General features: G+C 54.2%; 6 protein-coding genes across 6 annotated transcripts in view; 3 read left to right on the forward strand and 3 right to left on the reverse strand.

The window, feature by feature from the left end:
- The window catches only part of G647_08358 (uncharacterized protein), a gene marked incomplete at both ends in the record, with an annotated part of 2,141 nt that extends 1,489 nt beyond the window's left edge, over positions 1-652 (forward strand). The window contains one exon of the mRNA XM_008732670.1: positions 561-652. Coding sequence (XP_008730892.1) covers positions 561-652 — 92 coding nt within the window. The remainder of the gene's footprint in view (positions 1-560) is intronic.
- A 1,508-nt stretch (positions 653-2,160) lies between these two features.
- Positions 2,161-3,546, reverse strand: G647_08359 (uncharacterized protein; the record flags this gene model as incomplete). Its single annotated transcript, XM_008732671.1, has 1 exon — positions 2,161-3,546. One exon carries the CDS (start codon positions 3,544-3,546, stop codon positions 2,161-2,163), a length of 1,386 nt encoding a protein of 461 aa, XP_008730893.1.
- Positions 3,547-5,485: 1,939 nt separating this feature from the next.
- Positions 5,486-8,578, reverse strand: G647_08360 (uncharacterized protein; the record flags this gene model as incomplete). The annotated part of the gene is made up of 1 exon (XM_008732672.1): positions 5,486-8,578. The coding sequence occupies one exon, from the start codon at positions 8,576-8,578 to the stop codon at positions 5,486-5,488; it is 3,093 nt and encodes a 1,030-aa protein (XP_008730894.1).
- A 404-nt stretch (positions 8,579-8,982) lies between these two features.
- Positions 8,983-9,969, reverse strand: G647_08361 (uncharacterized protein; the record flags this gene model as incomplete). Its single annotated transcript, XM_008732673.1, has 1 exon — positions 8,983-9,969. The coding sequence occupies one exon, from the start codon at positions 9,967-9,969 to the stop codon at positions 8,983-8,985; it is 987 nt and encodes a 328-aa protein (XP_008730895.1).
- A 3,915-nt stretch (positions 9,970-13,884) lies between these two features.
- G647_08362 (uncharacterized protein) lies at positions 13,885-16,093 on the forward strand (the record flags this gene model as incomplete). The annotated part of the gene is made up of 2 exons (XM_008732674.1): positions 13,885-15,896; positions 15,952-16,093. 2 exons carry the CDS (start codon positions 13,885-13,887, stop codon positions 16,091-16,093), a joined length of 2,154 nt encoding a protein of 717 aa, XP_008730896.1.
- Positions 16,094-16,672: 579 nt separating this feature from the next.
- Positions 16,673-18,127, forward strand: G647_08363 (uncharacterized protein; the record flags this gene model as incomplete). Its single annotated transcript, XM_008732675.1, has 1 exon — positions 16,673-18,127. The coding sequence occupies one exon, from the start codon at positions 16,673-16,675 to the stop codon at positions 18,125-18,127; it is 1,455 nt and encodes a 484-aa protein (XP_008730897.1).
- Positions 18,128-18,357: the final 230 nt, after the last annotated feature.

Raw genomic sequence — 18,357 nt, forward strand, 5'->3', positions numbered from 1 at the left:
TGCTGGTGCTGGTGCTGGTGCTCTTGCTGGTGCTGGTGCTGGTGCTCTTGCTGGTGCTGGTGCTGTTGCTGGTCCTATTGGCGATACCGAGCGTGGGTGAGCGAACTCTTGGGAAGTCTGAACCTACGTTTCTACGTCCCTGCGCCTTTGTACAGTGCTTGACCCCACCAAGACGCGCTTGCGTCAGGTTCGACTTCCAGCCTCGCAGATTGCAGCCTTGCAGCCTCACAGCTCATCCAGCACGGTGAGGGATGTGTGTATGTATGCGTGTATGCTGAACCTCAACGCATGGTCCGTGGCCAGAGGATGCAGGCAGTGGAGTGCTTGCTCTTCTCACGCGGACTCATGGACTGTAGCGGTATTGTCTGGGCAGTGTACACCCTCACAGCGGGTGGAGATGCGCACCGAATATTCAGGATAAAAACAAACTAGAAAGTTGATGTATGTTGGATGCTGATGCCGCCTATCGCATTATGCACCCGCGTTGCACAGTGCATGTTGGGTATGGATCACGACAAGCAGAGGCAGTGACAGGCAGTGACAGGCAGTGACATTAACAGCGCAGAGGCATAAGAACGCTTTCTCAATATGCGCCCACTACGCGGCTTGCACGCCTGATATGTATGCCACGGAGGCGATACTACGTGCCTAGTGCTGTGTCTTGTACTGCACAGGCTCTTCAACGAGGCTTCAGTCTCGGCTTCAGCTTCAATCCCAGTCCAGTACCTTGTGACCATGTACGAATCCAATACTCGGTACTGGGTGTCCTATCGCGAAAACTTGAAGACTTGAACGTATTTCGTCTTTCCTTACCGTCTCTTCTCTTCCCTTCTGGCCCATGCCCTTTTCTTCCATTACATTCCCTCCCTTGTATTTCCTCCTCCACCTCCTTCTTCTCCTCCCCTCTTCATTCGGCTCGGCCATCGACCTCTCGAATTTAGAAAAGAGACGAGACGACACGGAGATGACGCGCCAGCTAGGACGCAGTATCTATACACTTCTCCTGCCCGGCCTTACCCTATCTTCTATACTGACACAGCCTCATCGCCTTATATAAGCGCGGTATAGTAGAGGGCAGTAAGTACTTTTATACAGTACATATACTCGTAACGCTACCGCGAGGTCATACGCTTACATATATATATATAGATATATAGATACAAGTTAAGACCATGATATTCGGCATAACCACGTAGTCATTAAGTCATTAAGTCATCAACTGTTAGGGACGGCCTAAGGCGATAGGCAGAGAGTAACAGTTAAGGGTCTCGATAGTATTAGGTATCCCTAGACCTCTAGGTCATACAGGACTCGAAGCATGAGAGGAGGATGGGACTCTCATACGAGAGGCGCGAGAGTTGTATGCGTCCTCTTAGCAGGCTTAGTAAGCTCTAGTAGCTGTTCCTGACATCAACTCGCTAGGTCACTGTATACAGTATATAATTATCCCGGGCGAGGAGAGCGTCTTTTCGTCTCCTCTCTTCCCGTCTCCTCTCGTCCTGATTATCTTGTCTGGCTGCCCGCCTACCTATAGAGAACGTGATCTGCCCTCGAGTAATTAAGCAAGCAAGCAAGCAAGCTAGCCGGCTAGCTAGCCAGCTAGTGTACTGTAGCGAGCAAGCGAGCAAGCGTATAAGCAGAGGTGAATATGATGATACAGTAGAGTAGAGTAGAGTAGAGTACCTAGGTAGAGAACAGGTCTAGCAGAAAATCATCATCATCATTATCCTACTCCGTATGTACCCTGTACCCCGTAGTCGTCACGGGAATCTGCTCTATTTATCACGTAAAGAGTCCTTAGCCGGGTTGGCCATCTCTTCTGCAGCCACCTCTTCTCCAGCCACGACGGCGAAAGTCTGCGTCGAGGTCCAAAATTGAGGAGAGACCCTCCTCCTTACATTACCACCCAACTGGCTAGTTGGCATTCGCGATGTGTCATGATCATTATATGTGCAGCAATAACGACCTTGTCAGCATCTGGTTGATCATCACTCTTTCGCTCTTCATCAATATCTACAAAGACTGCTGCCAAGGCATGCCTGCGGCCCCTACTTTCAAGCTCATCAACTGCATCATTAGTAGACTCGGTCGACGGCAGTACTGCATCTTCACAGTCCTCCTCTGCCCTCCCGCCCTTCCAGCTAGAAGACCGGACCCTTCCTAGTGAACTAATCCCTTGTTCAAGGCAACGTTCCGGTCTAACCCGGCTTGATCCTTTTCGCTGAACTCAATGCCCAGCTCGTCCAGGCCGTCGGTACTGCTCATGGCGCCGCCGAGCAACGATCCCACTTTACGCATCATGCCGATACTCCGGCGTATGCTGCTTCTGTGGCCTGCTTCATCATCATTGGCGCGGCTGCTGCCCACGACGGCGACTTCCCCGCCCGTTGGCTTGTCGCAGTGTTCCTTCCGCCATTTTGCAAAGGTGGAGGATTTTCGTCCTCTCTTGACGTCTGCCGCGAGCGGAGCGCTGGGCTGGGGAGGCCAATTGCCCTCGGATTTCCAACCCTCCACGAGAGCGGGGATCATATGGCTGAGTGGGATGGGGATGTTGGGAGACAGTCCCTGCACCACGATTTTGCTGTAGATTGTCGGATACGCGGCGGGTTTGATCTTTTCGCTGATTATATCATCTTTCGGCAGCATTGGCGGGTATATTGGAAGCCACGGGCCTGGCTCGGTAGTCGAGGACGACGGGGATGCCGGTACCGTGGTGGGAAAAGGCGTAAGGGGAGTGCTGGGTTCGACAGTTGTGTTTGTCGTGGTACGCGTGGTGATGCCAGGAGAAGCCGCTTCCACGCTGTCTATACTGGAAGATTCTGGGGTGGGAGAGACTGGTGAAGCTGGCCAGCTTGAGCCGCCATCCGTCGAAAGCGACTGGGATTGAGAATGAGTGTGTGAGTGGGCACGCGGGTTGGTGTCGGCTGTCTTGTCCCGGACAAACACTTGGGACAGCCGGGATTTGTAGGATGGTCGCTTAGTCGTCGGAGAGGGCCGTCTCTCGGTAGGTTTGTTACTGTAGGGCCTATGCTGTAACGCTCCTGTCCATGCATCCCGCCTTTCCTGCCAGATCCTGAGTCCTTCATTGTATGCCATCTCTTCTTCTACCTGTTTCCTGCGTTTTCTTCTGCGCTCGCTTATGACATCCCCAACCGTGTCGGGGCTCTCGAATTTGTAGGGATCGCTCTTTGATCGTCGTTTGTTGTGTGACATCTCGGCTTCGAGGTCGGATTGAGCCTCCTCTCGCAAGCGGAAGCAGATGGGTTCGCGAGGCGGAATTCTTTTGGTGTCGTCTGCTGGTAGTTCCGGCGGGAGATTCGGCCAGTCCCAGTCGTCTCGGACTAACGACAGTATCATTCGTCGCGCGGCCCGGGCGGCCTCTGTTCTGGACATTGGGTCGACCGTCACTGGAGGGGATAGGGCAGCTTCCGAGTATTGCGAGCTTGCACTGGAGCCTTTGCGTAACCGCTGAGTCAAGTTGTGCAGAAAGGGGGCTGCTCCATGGCCGTGGCCATCGACAGACGGTGGAGGCGGCGAGTGAGACATGGAGACGGCAGTCCAAAGACACGCCGGAGAGCGCCGTCAAAGGCTATTCAGAACGTGGAGGGAGAAACCGGTGAAGGAACGTCCAATATCAGATCAATGTGATAGCTGGTGCAGATGGGAAGGGATTTGCGGTGCAAGTAAGCTCATGTGGCAGGTGATGCCGGGTTGTGCAACGACAGAGGAAGAAGAAGGTTGAGGCGGTGGTCACATTATGTGGGAAGACGCACACGATCATCAATGAATATGGAGGCAGTTGCCTTTTCCAGAAGTCCAGACGCCCAGACGCCCAGCAAGCGGCGAGGTGGCGGCGTTGCGAACCCCACGACCTTTTAGCCGGAGCCCGGCATCACCGGATTGGCCTTATGCCTAGGCGATTACGCAAGCCCATTCGATCCGGCCTATTGGTTCCTTCGGCGCTTCTCCGCAAATCGTTCAAGCGTCCAGAGCGCTGCCCGTGCAAATCTGGGGTAAAGAATCTTGCATCTACCTCGTACGAGTACTGGGTACCCGAGGGAGAGAGAATTCGGCTGCTGCGGGTGCAGTATCCTACGCCGCTCAGCAAAACGTGATCTCAGCGTCATGCTCCTGCAGGATTTGTTATGCTTCTCCTCGGTCATCGTGATTTTGATTTCGCCCCATCTCTAGGTCCGTTCTTCGAGCTCTTTCCACCAGCTGTCTCAGCTCTGATGATAGTCTGAATTGCCATGAGACCGGCCGTCTTCCAGGTGCCAAATTCAACCCTGCCAATGCGTCCAGCACGTCACTGCTGAATTGACTGGATAGCAGAAAAGGGGGTAACGCTTCTTTCGGACCAAGTCTGACATGCGCTGGCGCTGGCGGCGTGATAAGCTGCTCTCGGGAGCGTTCGACAGAGATCGGCCGGTGCGAGATGTGTTTGTGGTTGGTCCACCGAATTCGGGTCCAGCGCTTCATTCGAAAAAACCAGAATGGAGACGCTAGATACGAGTATCTCAGAATCCACGCGATACAGACGACAATACATATGGCGATTCCGACCCAAGCTCCAGGAGAAAGAAGGCCGCGTTGATTGTGAGGCTGCACGTATGAGACGCCCTGAGTCGGAAGCGAGGCTGCCGCGGCTGATGTGGACATTCTTTGGAGACCTGGCGCGTGTCAGTGGCTGAACGTGTAACGGGACCGGTCGTTGTAGATGCATGTCGCGGAGCCCAGGGAGGCGAAGATATGGCAGCCTTTGTCCGTTCGATGACGAAGAACATAACTGCACCATCACATTGTCACTGCGGAGTGAAGGCTAGTCAAGAGGCTCTGAGCCAAACAAGGGTGAATATACAAGAATCCAGACTGACGCATCAAGGCTCGTCCAGGCTCCTTGAACAGACGAGCTTCGCCATTTACGGCGGTGAAGGCTCGAGCATGTGAATCGTATGGTAGTGACAAGACTATGAAGGATATGGTATGTGCTTGCTGCTGCGAGTGAATCGAGCTCCAGTCCGACCGCGCGGGAATGGTCAGACTTGCTACCGGTGACTGAGCGCAATGCAGAGAGTAATGCCAATTGACGAGAAGAAGGGCAAGAGTGAGACCTTCATCAACTGTCCTTATTGTTCGCTATATGTACAAGTGGGACTGTGGCATTAACAGTGTACAATGGCCTCCTCCAGCTTCGACTGCGGCCGCTGGGCGCTGCAAAACCCAGATGCGGAACGAGGACGGGCAAAGTCTAGACTGCGGGACATATCTGGCCCGGATCATAATCATCGGGCTAACCTCTATCATCAGGTCCTACGCGTCCGAGTCGTGGTGTCTGCTGGCAGATGCAGAAGCTCTGACCTTCGCGCGCTCAAGGTAACGCCTTATATCATACCGGGTCGTCCTCTTTGCTCCCTTTCCCGCTGTCGTCTATGTCTCTATCTCCGGCCCCTCTCACGAATGGCAGAATCCCATCTGCTCTTCCTCTCTAGGTGTGTATCCGTTTCTGGTATGCTGAAAAATGGAGCAACACCAACCACAGCGCAATTATGTTTGCAATGTAATGCAACCGGTACGCGTATGTCATGCCGTACAACGCCGCATATACAGCCAGAACGAAGAACAACAGGTTCGTCGCCCATCTGAATGACCGCACAGATGGTACCATCATGCCACTCGACAATGTCTCCACCAAGAGAATGAAGGGCATTATCGACAATACGTTGTGATGTGATGAAAACGGTGTCAGCCAGTGCACCGCCAGATTATGAACCCACACCACGAGGACGGGTAAATTGATCGGTAAAACCCACAGCATTAAAATGAGTATTGAATAGGTGTAGTTGAAGAAGTTGTACGCCGAACCAGACCGGGAATCTTTTGCATGCCGCAACGCTCGCGCGCAGGTGAAAAGCTGTACAATGCAGGCCACAACGTAGGCGAAGGGGTAGGGAATTATGGTCGCAACCAGGAACAATAGGACAGCCGTATTGATGACTCGTCGACGAGGGGTACTTGCCACGAAGGCGGACGCGATGGCTTTCTCACCGTCGTCGACCTTGATGTATCGATGCGAGACCAGGCTTGATGCAATGACAACCGAGTGGAGGAATCCCAGGATGGCGTAATGCAACACCACACAAGCGCCAACACTGAGCAAGCCTGCTAAAGGAACGAGAAACCAGAAGAATGTGTCCTGCGATCCGAGCAGAAGATCATTTTGCGCAAAATCGATGGCTGTCCCGTTCTTTTGCGAATAATGCGCTGGTACCAGATGCGCTGAGCCTGCAGTCGTGAAGGCGGTCGCGAAAAATGTCATCGACAACATTAGAACTGGCAAAGGGAGTCGCAGGCTTTGGTCGAGGCTTTCCGAGAAAGAGATGAAGATTCCCGAGTTGTCGTAAACCCGGAACTGCTTCCGCAGGACCATGGCGACGACCAGCAGAGGAAACACTGCAAAGACCGTGCGATATCGGATCACGAGCTTGCCCAGGCTACCAGTAAGGTCTGCTCGCAGCCGAATCTCCAACGACGAGTCGCAGGTGGGATCGGACCAGATTTGAAAGGCCACCCCGGCCTTCATGTCGCGGCCATCAATACTGGGTGGCAGAAATGGCGCCACACCGTGGAGGTTGACATCGCCCTGTTTGAAGTTGACAAAATATTTCGACTCGTAGGGATTGTCGATATGTTGCCTCACTAGTGGAGTGAACAGCTCCGTATCAGCAGTGCAGCCGTGTTGCCGAATCTGCAGTGTGTATGCTAGCAGGCTTGATCTGATAGAGGGCACACGAATTTCGGTAACCATCGGCCGACTGGGTGGAAGTTCCAGGTTGAGACCTCGAAGCAGGAGCATTGGCAAGCTCACGTCAGAAGCAATGACGGAATCAGCGGCAGAGACTATTTCTGCCTGAACCCAACCGTTGTTGATCTCCGTGGATTTGTCGATGATTGCCACGAACTGATGATCTTGCAGATCTCGCAAGTCATATTTCAAGTACGTGAAGGGAGGTACTTGGTCGAAGGCGTTTTGAGACAGCCTTGTTGATGCAGGCAGATGTATGGCGTCTCCGGTCGGCTTTTTGCAGGCGAGTCGTGTTGCACTGGGATCTCCAGGTGAAAGATCAAACTGAATGGGTAAGGGTGTGGACGTCAAACCCCCCGCCAGTGGGAATGCACTGCAGAACAAGACTTCCATCTTGTCAAAGCTGCCTTGCTTATCCATGAGTTGGTCGGTCAAAAGGGAGAATAATTTTGAGGTAGTATTGTCCACTGAAGGAATGGGTAGCAGGACCGCTGACATGTCGTCCTGAGCGCCAAGCTGGCGAAGGGTAATGTTGTTCTCCTTGGTCACGGCCGATCTCGAACCATCTCCCAAGGTGAGGAGTACTTCATGGGGTGCTTCACGTATGTTCTTTGGTGCATTGTCCTCGAGACCTGTCAAGAACCACCGTCTAAAAATCTCGATTCGTTCAGCTCGTGGTTTCGTCTGGGCCGCTCGTCGAACGTCCACCACGTCATACAATGAACGGATGATGACTTTTCGCATTTGATCTGCCCAAGTGATGGCCAAGTGATCCATCGAAGTCCAGACATTAGGAATCGTGGAACTGAAGACCGTGAAGCCATGGCTCTCCGGCACTAGCGAAGCAATGTTTGTGTAGTCTGATGGAACGGTTGTGTCTCGACCACCTCCGGCGATAGATATCAAGGTTGTGTGCCAAAGGGGCCTATTGCTAGCCCAACGCTGCAAATATGAATCCCGCCAATAATCATTCACTTGGCCGTACAAGGAAACGACGTCAGCGTCAAAGGAGACCGGAGGCCGTGCATGAGGTGTCGACATGGTAATTATGGTATTGACCGAGTTTGCCTGATACTTCGGCGTTACAAGTACTGTGCGGGCAACAATTCCACCCATTGAATGTCCGATGAGGATGACAGAGCTTGGATCCGGTAGCTGAGGGTCATGGTGTAGCCGGTTACCGTCGACATAAAGCGACAGAATGTAGGCGATAGCTTCGTTGACATATTCGGCTTGATCCAGCAGTGTTTGGCCATGGAAAGCAGACAGGTCTTCGTTGAAATTGATGGTGAAGAAGTCCAAAGATCTCACGCCGGCTTTGACAGCCTGGGCATCGTGCCGCAATACGTTGTGATAGTAGCGCGATGACTCGGATGAAAGAGATCGCACTTGTTTGTAGCTACCCGCATTGCCCGGAATAAAGAGCACGGGAGCACCTCGTAGGCCAATGTTGTCTTTTGTGTACTCGTCCACCCCCTCTTCCCGGTACAGATACAGCGAGTATTTCGTTGCGAAGCGGGAGTGTTCCGTGTCGAAGCCGGAGAGTTTGATATAAGTCGGTGCCATCATAGACATGACACATCCTTGGGGGTCTTGTTGCAGTTGAAACGACGAACGAACAATGACAAGGAGCGACAACAGGGCCACGGCAGTCGTAATGAGCGTGAGAGGCTGCCATGTCCACGGGCTTGAAGCCTGAGCTCGAATCTTGCGGAAGCCTCGTACATCGTTGTCGGCGTGGCTGTCGCCCACCTCCTCCTTGGGCTTCAGCAGCATCTTCGCCGCATACACCTGGCGAAAGCCCGGACTCGAGGAGGTGATGTGCGCGTCGTGGTTGAGAAAGGTTGAAAAGAAACTCGGGGTGGCGGGCTGCGTGTCTGCAACGCAGCCCGGAAAACCTTCCCATTGACGCGCGTCTATGGCTCCACTGGTGCCGCTGTGTTTATGTAAGCCACGATTCGTGCTCCACCATCTCCCTCAGCCTCCTCACCGTGCCTCGGCGAGTATGACCACCCGTTGTTACTCGCATCGTACGGATTGCGGATCTTTGAAGATGGCTCTGGCATGCATAGCCGTGTCGAGGCCAAATTTCTTGCAGAGCTATGTCCTACTCCACGCTATCATATATATCCGCCAATCGCATCTAATTGCTTGTCTAACCACCAGCCCAAAGGCTCAGTTCATGCAACCAGGACACCGCGATATCTCATCCCGCCCTCTTCCAGTGTATGGAAAGCGTCCTTGATACCCTCGCCATTCAGGGGGAATTTTTGGATGATTGGCTTGATGTCATGAGTAGCGGCAAATTCCAGCATCTCTCGATGAATCTCTCTGGCCGCCACTAGACTCCCCTGGATCCTCAGTCCGCTTAGAATGATTCCCATGTACGGCATCTTTAAGTCTTCGGTGCTGACTGTGAGAGGATAGATCGTCCCCGAGGGTGCCATGATCGGCAGGTACAGATTCCAATCTGGCTGTGAGGCAGAAGTGACAAGTAAGTGGTTGATGGGTTTCGAAGCCTTCAACTCCTTCTGGCCCTTGGTCGCGACAAATTCTCTGGCACCGAGCTTCATCGCCTCCTCCTTCTTGCTGTTGGTGCCGGAGAATACCACAACCTCGCATCCCATCGCCGTCGCGAACTGGATCGCAAGATGGCCCAAACCACCGACACCAATTACGCCGACCCTATCGGTTGATTTGACACCGTGAAACTGAAGGGCGTTGAAAACGGTGGCGCCGCCACACATCAGAGGCGCGGCGTTTTCCAAAGAAATCTGATCTGGGATCTTGAAGAGGAAATCTTCCTTCCACACGGCGTACGATCCCATCGATCCTTGGTCCAGATCGGCTGATCCGTATATCTTGCGCTCGGCGCAGAATGTTTCAGCGCCACGAAGACATTGCTTGCAATGACCACAAGCATCATGGAGATATCCCCACCCTACACGGTCTCCTGGTTTGAGCAGCGTCACCTCTTTGCCAACATTTTCGACAGTACCAACTCCCTCATGCCCAAGGCCCATGTCTTGCTCCTTGTAATGGACATCCGTGCCACAAAGACCACTGTGCGTGATCTTGACCAGGACCTCTCGAGGGCCAACCTCGCGGTGTGAGGTGGCCTTCACGATACCCTCTTTGCCTCCCTTGAAGACAGTGAAGTCGACCATTGTGAAGGCTTGGGTTGAGAATAGATATTGCTTGTTTTGTAGCTGGTGAGAGAGATAAGAGGCCGGGTGGTTCGGCCGGAAGTGTCTGGCTGGGATTTGAGTGAACTTCTATTCTCTACTGAATTTATATCATTTCGTTGTGCTGGACACTAAACGTTCATTACTAACCAATCTCAAATTTTCGCGTTCTACGAAGATTGCGTTCCGCATGTCGTTGACATCATCCTGAAGTCAAGACAAACGTCTCTATCAAAGCAATATGCGAGGCTAAATCTCTGTCGGTTTTCGGATCGATCCAGCTTGGAAATTTTATGACTAAAACAGGAAGGCCGACATTCCCGTCGCGAGGAAAGGCAATAGGGTTCAGGCCCGCCTACCGGACTCGTGCAAGGGCCTTGCATCTTGGCCTTGCTGAGTGAGGTAGGGCTACGGAAGACATCTTCAGACATCGGCGCCAGCGATGCAAGAGAGCGTCTCTGCACTCCAAGCCAACATGCTCATTGCTGATTGGTGGATGGACAGAGATGACGAAGCTCCGGAACATTACGGCCTCGTCTGCCTATCAAGAGCATGTCGATTTCTACCACTTCGTGCCACTCCAGCCCATCCTCGTCCCCTTGTACGTTGTGCTCGTAAGAATGTGCCCGATCTCTCCTGCCTGGAAGATGGCCCACTCTTTTCTAACTGAGACCCGAAAATCTCGGAAAAGGCCTTACCTCGGCGGAGATTGAAGATGTGCATGGATCACCAGGGTTAGTGATCGAGAAAGCAGTGAAAGCATGACAAAGGAGCAGAGTAAGTGCTGAAAGTCAACTCCGGATACTGTTCCTCTTCGGGATAACCCTTCTCCTCGAGGAATCGTTCCCGACTTCTTTGCTTGCCTCCACCATCACTCATTATCAATTGTCAACTTCTCTTGTGTATCATACATACAGCGCCGACGGGTTTCTGGTATGCGGAGCCCGATTCGCTTCGTCAGCGCATGTGCTTCGGGAAGAATTTTGGTGCGGCACGTTTCGCCAAACCCGCGCTGTCTTCGAAAGCGTAAGTACTGTGGTAAGTAACGAGTGTTCTCCTCGAGATGCCAACTTAACGTCACCAGACTCCGAATGGGCAGGACAAGTACGAGTACCGGCCCACTTCAGATTTTCAGTTTGCCACACTCCAGTCGAGGTCATATGCGTCACCAGTCGCCGGACTGTTCTGGCAGGCCGTTTTGCGGCTCGCATGCGCGACAGGGTTGAATGAGCAGGTCCTAGCAGCACTCGCGAAGTGTTGTCTTCCAAGCGGATATCAAAGATGACCTCCACCCTCGAATTCTCGAAATCAATGAAACGATCGTTCTCAAGCATGCCAGGCACGAAGCTCCACATCATAAACCTGGGCATCATGAACGTGGATGAAGTATTCCTCCTGCAGGCGCCAACGGCAGTTCCAAAAGCGATGCTCACCCTGCACTCCGTCGGCGAGACCTAGCCTACCTAGCGACTCATGAGGCTGACCTGCTCCTATACGAAACCGGTGCCCTGGAAGAGATACGAGAGTATGGTACTGTGTTAAGCGTACGAGTAGGTGATGGTGGGCGAACTGGGCTTGACAATATCTCCAAGTATAATTAGAGGATTAACTACTGCGTACGGGGTAGATAACGTCGCGATGGTGGCATTGCGACAAAATCGCAGTGCCGGGCCACAGTATCCCCAGGATATAAGTGAGGGCTCTCAGGCAAATCAGTTTGAGGCTCAAGTTACCTGCAGGTCGAGATGTACGTAAAATGTGATGCCGGTGGCTTTGGCCGTTTGCGGAGGAGCAGGAGCAGCCCTGCATGAACGCCTCGTACGTACTGTACCTCGTAAATCGTAACCCAGCACCAAAGTAATTTGCTGATCTGCGGGTCGACGGAATTGATTTCCTGGGCGTGGGTGGCGTGGCTGCCAGCGACCGCTGGGTCGACACTGGTGAGTCTTGGATCTTTGCTTCGGTCAAGATCACCATGTTACGAGCTCCGTACGAGGTAGTGCTAATGAATCAGTGGGTTGTGTCGCGTGCCTCTGGCAACAATCGTGGAGATGCTCAAAGACCGAATCTGGCAGCAGGTCACTTTCATCTCGAATTGCACTCTGGGATACACCAATCAGATGCAGCGGTTTTCATACCCCTGTTGGACACGGTGCCGGTCCCAAGTGAGATTTGAGTGAACGTAATAGATTTATCCATGCGGCGAGGTTGCTCTGAAGTGCTACGTTGTAGATTGAGTGCTGAAGCGGCTCCGAAGAGTTAGTCATTAGCAGCCGTTCTATCGTCATTCCAGTTTAGGTTTATGCAGCTGCAACTATGAGCTCGCGTAGAAACAATAACTCTTCGCAACGGTCGTCTGGCTGAGACACGACCAAGATTGAGACTGGCGTGAACGGAAAGTCTTGAGTGCGAAGAGCTGCAAGTGGCAGGTACTCCTTGTGTCGAATGTCCTGTGTAGTCAACTTTGCCATGCCATTCAGAAACCTCTGTCTACACAGGAGAGAACGGGCGATACCGGTAAGCAGCAATGATTTAAGGGTCTTCCCGTGGCTCTGTGCGTCTTGACGTGGTGGAACAGTAGCAAGGAAGCAGCCTGTAAATCCCAGATTCTGTCACCGGTCGGACAGTTTTTGCGTCAACGAGCGTGTCACCCTGCAACCCTGGCAATTCGCCCATAGCGGCCACGACTCCGTACTATATGTACTCGCGCCATGAGATCTTGTGGCTACTGTCCCACTGATCAGCGGCTTCTGGACTTGATGGTCGTTCTACCTCGTCCTGTTGCAGCGTACCTCGAGGCTGAGTGGGTGGCGAAAGAATACGAACAGATAATCAAAGACGACTTGGGTTTCAGCAGTGCAATGTCCCGGAGCTGCCATTCAATCGTCGTTCGCCGAGTCAAGACCATGATCGCATTTCAGTGCCAGCTGCTTCAACTTGACCTCGTCCACTCGAGCTGGGGTCAATCTTGACGACCCTGGACCTGCGCGATGTCGTTGGTCGGGACCCGGACTGCGGCCACAGAGCCCCTGAATTAGCCAGAGTGTGCAGCAGAGGCTGGAGGAGCGTCCCTAGTGAGGGCTAGCCGTTCGGGGTGCAGCTGTGGCTTGGGCTTCCCTGGAAATGGGCAAATGAGAAGCCGTGGCCGGCATCTGGGTTTCGGGTGGCTTTCGGCCAAAGTCGTAAAAATAACCAGGGAGATCCCTTCCGTTTTCCAGTCGGCCGTCTTTGGCTGTGTTTCTCGCAGCCCGCTTGGAGTTGCTGGAGGTCTACCGTCACTCATGATCTTCACCGGGATGGGGATGCTGCCAGCGCCAATGCCAGTGCGTGCCACCTAAATCTGCTAGGTGGTGCGACTGCACCTGCGACCTGCACCGTCGAATCGTCCCGCTTCTGCAGTGCGCAGTCCCCCATTCAATGTGCGCCCATGTTTTTCGCCTGCATCTCGGGTTGTCGCTTTTCTCTCAGTTGTCACTCACCACGGAACAAAGCACTCCCACTCACTCCTACGCTCTTTCCCTCGTCACTTTCCCTTCATCCATTCGTTTCGCATCCTTAAGACGAGCGCCTCGACTTGTTGCTGCTTGGCTCGTGAGGTCGGTCACCGTCATCGTATAATCTGAGCGACATTGTCATCCGCTTTTAGACCTCACCAGCTGCGACTTCGCCAGCCCCCGGACCCGGCTTCAACGCACCGTCTTCCTGCCCGCTGTACTCCTCCAGCTCAGCCCCTTCCTGTCGGCCAGGACATCATTCGTTTTCAAGCACTCTGCAGAGTCTTAGTCAATGGTCTCCCTTCGCCGTTTCTCCGACCTCGTTTGTTCCGGAACCACCCAACATACGGTCCGGGTGCCACGCTCTCTGCGACCGTAACAACTCTCAACACCAATTTTCACCATGAGCCGTCCTAATTACATCGAGATCCCCTCCGACAACTCGCGTTCAGCCAGTGCGCTGTCAAGGAGTGGATTTTCACCCCGGATCCAGCATTTCGACGGAGATGTCCCGCCTGCGCTGTCGCCCTTGGACGCAATTGCGGCACGAAGCCGAAAGTTGGCCAAAGAGCTGGAAGAGACCAGGAAAGCGGGAGAACGGCGGATGAGCAGGTTGTCGCCGCAGATTGTGACGGATTCCCTGACCGAGCATCAAAACAATCGTCCCCCAATCTTTCGAGCCTTGTCCGATGGACTGGATACTGTTCCGCCTCTTCCTGTGCTTGAAAAAGATCGAGGCGGTAACTTTGCCCGCGTCGCTCACCCTTTGAACCGACCGACCTCGCAACGCATTCGAATGGGCAGCATCGCATCCAAGGCCGCGGACGAACCAGACAGTAAACCGCTGTCGCCAGTGCAAGATTATTTCGGTGCCCCTCGAGTAGAATCCCCTCCGCCTCTTGAACCAAGGGGACCGCAGTCACCCCCTCAAATTTCCGAGAGCCCGTCCTTACATCCTCAACCCGGGCTGTCCAGACAGATCTCCAGCACTTCTCAATCAGAGCTGAGCGCGACGTTGGCGCCTCCCCGATCTCATTCGGATAGATTAAGACCTTACCAGGATTCTGATGACGACTACACCAGCTCCAACGCCGGTTCGACTTTCTCTCAGTCGAGGAAACTGTCCGCCAGCAGCGGTTTCTCTGCTCCTCACTCTCCGCTCTCGCCATATTTACAATTTCACGGCCGCACTCCGTCGAGTGGCTCGCTTGAATCTCCGACGAAACCCACTTTGACACGGAATTTCTCGCGCCCGCTAAGCTCAGCGAGCTTGTCAAATCTAAGAGCAGAGAAAAGCCCGTCAAAAGCAACATTCGCAAACCGGATGAGCCAGCTTCGGCCCGCGAACTCTTTCGATAACTCCACCTCGGCACCAAACGGATACCTCGCTGGGGAAGCGTCTTCATACACTCATGCAACCTATAGCCTACCGCGGGGCAAAGATGTGTCTGGCCGTACTTCCCAGCTCTTCTCTGCCCTGTCGACGCCCCATTTTGAATGGCAGGAACCTATGTTCCCAGGCACCCCTCCGCTAGAGGGCAAAAGTAGTACGGAGCTCCCTGTTCCGTCACCGATGGCTTCAGCACGGCCGAGCAGAGAGGAACAGACCCAGAGATCTGGGTTGTCGTTTGAGCTTAATGCCGAAAACTCGCTTGTGGGACCCGACCGACCGTCGCCCGCAACGGCGTATTACACGCCAACAGGCTCTCTCCGCTCAAACGATTCGGCAGGCTCGAGGCCTTCCCTAGGCCAGCTACCGCCTCCTCCTTCGGGCTTTATGCTACCTCCCACCCCCCTCTCACCCGTCGAGGAGATGTCACACTCTTCAAGGTCAACTAGCACCGTTCGGCCTACGACTGCTCGAAGTGGCAGTAACTACCAAGGACTTTCCACAGATGACCATGTCACCAAAGCAATCGAACTTCATGAGGACGGAAAACTCAATGAGTCGACATATCATCTGCGAATCGCAGCCAACAAGGGTCACGCGACTGCGATGCTTCTGTATGCCCTTGCCTGCCGTCATGGTTGGGGTCTCCGGCCAAATCCGAAAGAAGGCGTTCAATGGTTGCGCAAAGCGGTAGATTGCGCCATGCTCGATATTGCGGAGGACGAAGACCCGGCGTCTCGAAAGCCGGGTGTCGATTATCATGAGAAGAGGGCACATCGGGCCCAGTTCGCGCTGAGCGTGTATGAACTCGGCGTCTCTCACCTCAATGGCTGGGGCGTCGAGCAGGACAAAACCTTGGCCCTGCGATGTTTCGAGATAGCTGGCAATTGGGGAGACACCGACGCACTGAGTGAGGCCGGTTTCTGTTATGCCGAGGGGATTGGCTGCAAGAAAGATATGAAGAAAGCAGCCAAGTTCTACCGCATGGCAGAGGCGAAAGGCGTCAGCATGGTCGGAAACAGTTGGTAAGTTTGGATTGACTTCGGGTCGGTTTGTGCGGTCATTAATGTATCACGGCAGGATCTACAAAGCTAAATACAACGATTCCGATGACGAGGGCGAACGAGCTCGGTCTGCAGGAAAGACGTCTTCGCCGAAGCCTCGCAGCAAGTCCAAATCTCGCGGCATCTTTGGGCGGAAGAAAGCGACACCTCAACCGTGACTGACGTGGGAGGCCTAGCGAGGCTGGACCTTGACTGTGTCTTGCCACTGTCTCTGAAGTGTGAACCGTATTGCGATGGAGCTCAGAACGGGTTGGCGGCGGTCGGACCGCTTAGTTCACTTGACGAAGATCATGTATTATGAACCATATATGGGCGAGGATATCTCTCTGCGCTCCTCACGAAAGCCGATTTGATCTGTACCGGCTACCGAGGGAGGGACATGTACGACCCTTTCGCGACATCTGGGCTAGTGTACTATTCTGCCCATGTAGGATTCTATAATGAAGTTGATGGCCGCGCGAAAATGGACCCATAGAAAGCCATGACTTGACTGAATGAACTTATCATTGGTCGGCAGGCAAAGCATTCAGGAGATTCCGATGACTAAGGCAGCGTCGCTTCAATGTAACGCCGCCGAACGCAGCCTCGCGTTGTAGATGAATGTGCGGTTGTTTATCCCACCGGCGCCTGGTGTAAGAGTAGCTTGGCAGCCCAGGTCCAGTATATAGCAGCAGGTAGTAGGGTAAGAGTCCTGTTTTCGCCGCCACGAGGAGTCGTCTCTTCCAGGTCAAACGAGCATGACGGAACGACAATTACACAACCGAGACCAAGGACACCATGAGGGACAACTCGCTCTTGAAGCGGAGACCGGTCGCGAACAGGTACCGACACAGAAGCAGACAGAGACACAGACACCCATATCGAGATCGATATCCTCATCCGCACCCAGCGTCTCCATCCAAAGCCGCGTCCTGAACGAACATCAGATCGCCCTGCTGGGGCGAAAGCTGGAACTCCACCTCCCGTACTCAATCCCATTACTACGACGGATACAGTTCCATCTACAGCAGGAGCGTGCGTCGACGACGGCCCGCATCTTCGTCGCTGCTGTGCGTGGCGATGATAGCACCATCACGAGATCCAACCCCGAACCCGAGTCCGAGCCGGAACCCGAGCTCGATCGTCCATGGGACCTCGACGCTTGGTTGCTCGAAACCCAATCGTCCGATGACACCCCCTGGATCGCCGCACACGTCGATCTCGTCAACGCCGGTCAAACGCAGGTATGGGTGTTTGGGAGCTGGGAGGAGCAGGCTGAGCTCTCCCGACCGCCTACGGAGTCACATCCAATGCACAACCGACGCCTCCTCCGCCACCAACTTCTCCTCCTCCGCGCTCTATTCACGTACATCTCGCGCGACCTGATCCCGTTGCTCCCGACGACCCCGCCGGAGGAATGGCTTTGCTTGGCCCGCACGGGCAAGTACCTCAGCCGGCCGTACTCGCGGGATAAAGTCCTGTTCGGAAGCGTGAGCGACAAGCTGTGGCATCTCTTCCCGGAGAGTGCCCGCACGAGGACCGACGCCGGGTATTGGAAGTATTTGTTCTGCAGGGACTTCACTTCAGAGGCACCACCGCTACCGCCAGGATACCGCTTTGGAGGCATGCAGGACGACGACCTCCAAACCGTGCTGGATAGGACGCCCATCCCGCGCACGCTGGGCACGTTGCGTCAACTCGTTTCCGTGGGTGTTTTTCACGAGGGAAACACCGTCCGTGTCCCTGTCCCTATCCCTGTCCCTGTCCCTGTCCCTGCCCCTGGCGCTGTGGGGTGGGGGTTCTTGGGCAAGGACGCCAGTCTGTCGTCGTTGCATACCGAGGTCGAGCATCGCGGTAGGGGGCTCGCCGTCGCGTTGGGGGCGGAGTTGTTGAGACGCCATCAACGGCAGGAGCAGCAGCAGCAGCAGCAGCAGCAGCCGCCGCCGCCGCCGCCGCCTGTGGTCGTTCATTCACAATGCGGACGAGGAGACAACGGGAGCCAGGAAGAGCGACGGGACGAGGACGAGAATGCTCGAGAAGCAATGACAACGTCGACGTCGACGTCAACATCGTGGTGGGGACACGCCGATGTTAGCCAGCACAACGCCGCAAGTCGGCGGGTCATGGAGAAACTGGGCGGCCGGCCGGCTTGGATGGTCATGTGGACGGAGGTGGATATGTGTGTGTTGTTGGCCTTGGAGGGGTGGTTGTGACGTTGTCGTAGCTGAACAGCACCGGCGGTGTGTGTCTGGGGGGAGATGTCGACGTAGTTGGAGAATGCGCCAGGGAGAGAGAGAGAGAGTGAGAGGATCGTGGAGGAGGTACTCTACTACACTACACTACACTACACGAGTCACCACACATACTGGGCGATGGTGTACTTAGTTCATCTCAACGGGGACAACCTAGTACTGTAGTCTGTACTTTCACGCACTTGACTCCC

The sequence above is a fragment of the Cladophialophora carrionii genome, assembly GCF_000365165.1.
Source record: "Cladophialophora carrionii CBS 160.54 unplaced genomic scaffold supercont1.7, whole genome shotgun sequence".
Lineage (NCBI taxonomy): Eukaryota > Fungi > Ascomycota > Eurotiomycetes > Chaetothyriales > Herpotrichiellaceae > Cladophialophora > Cladophialophora carrionii.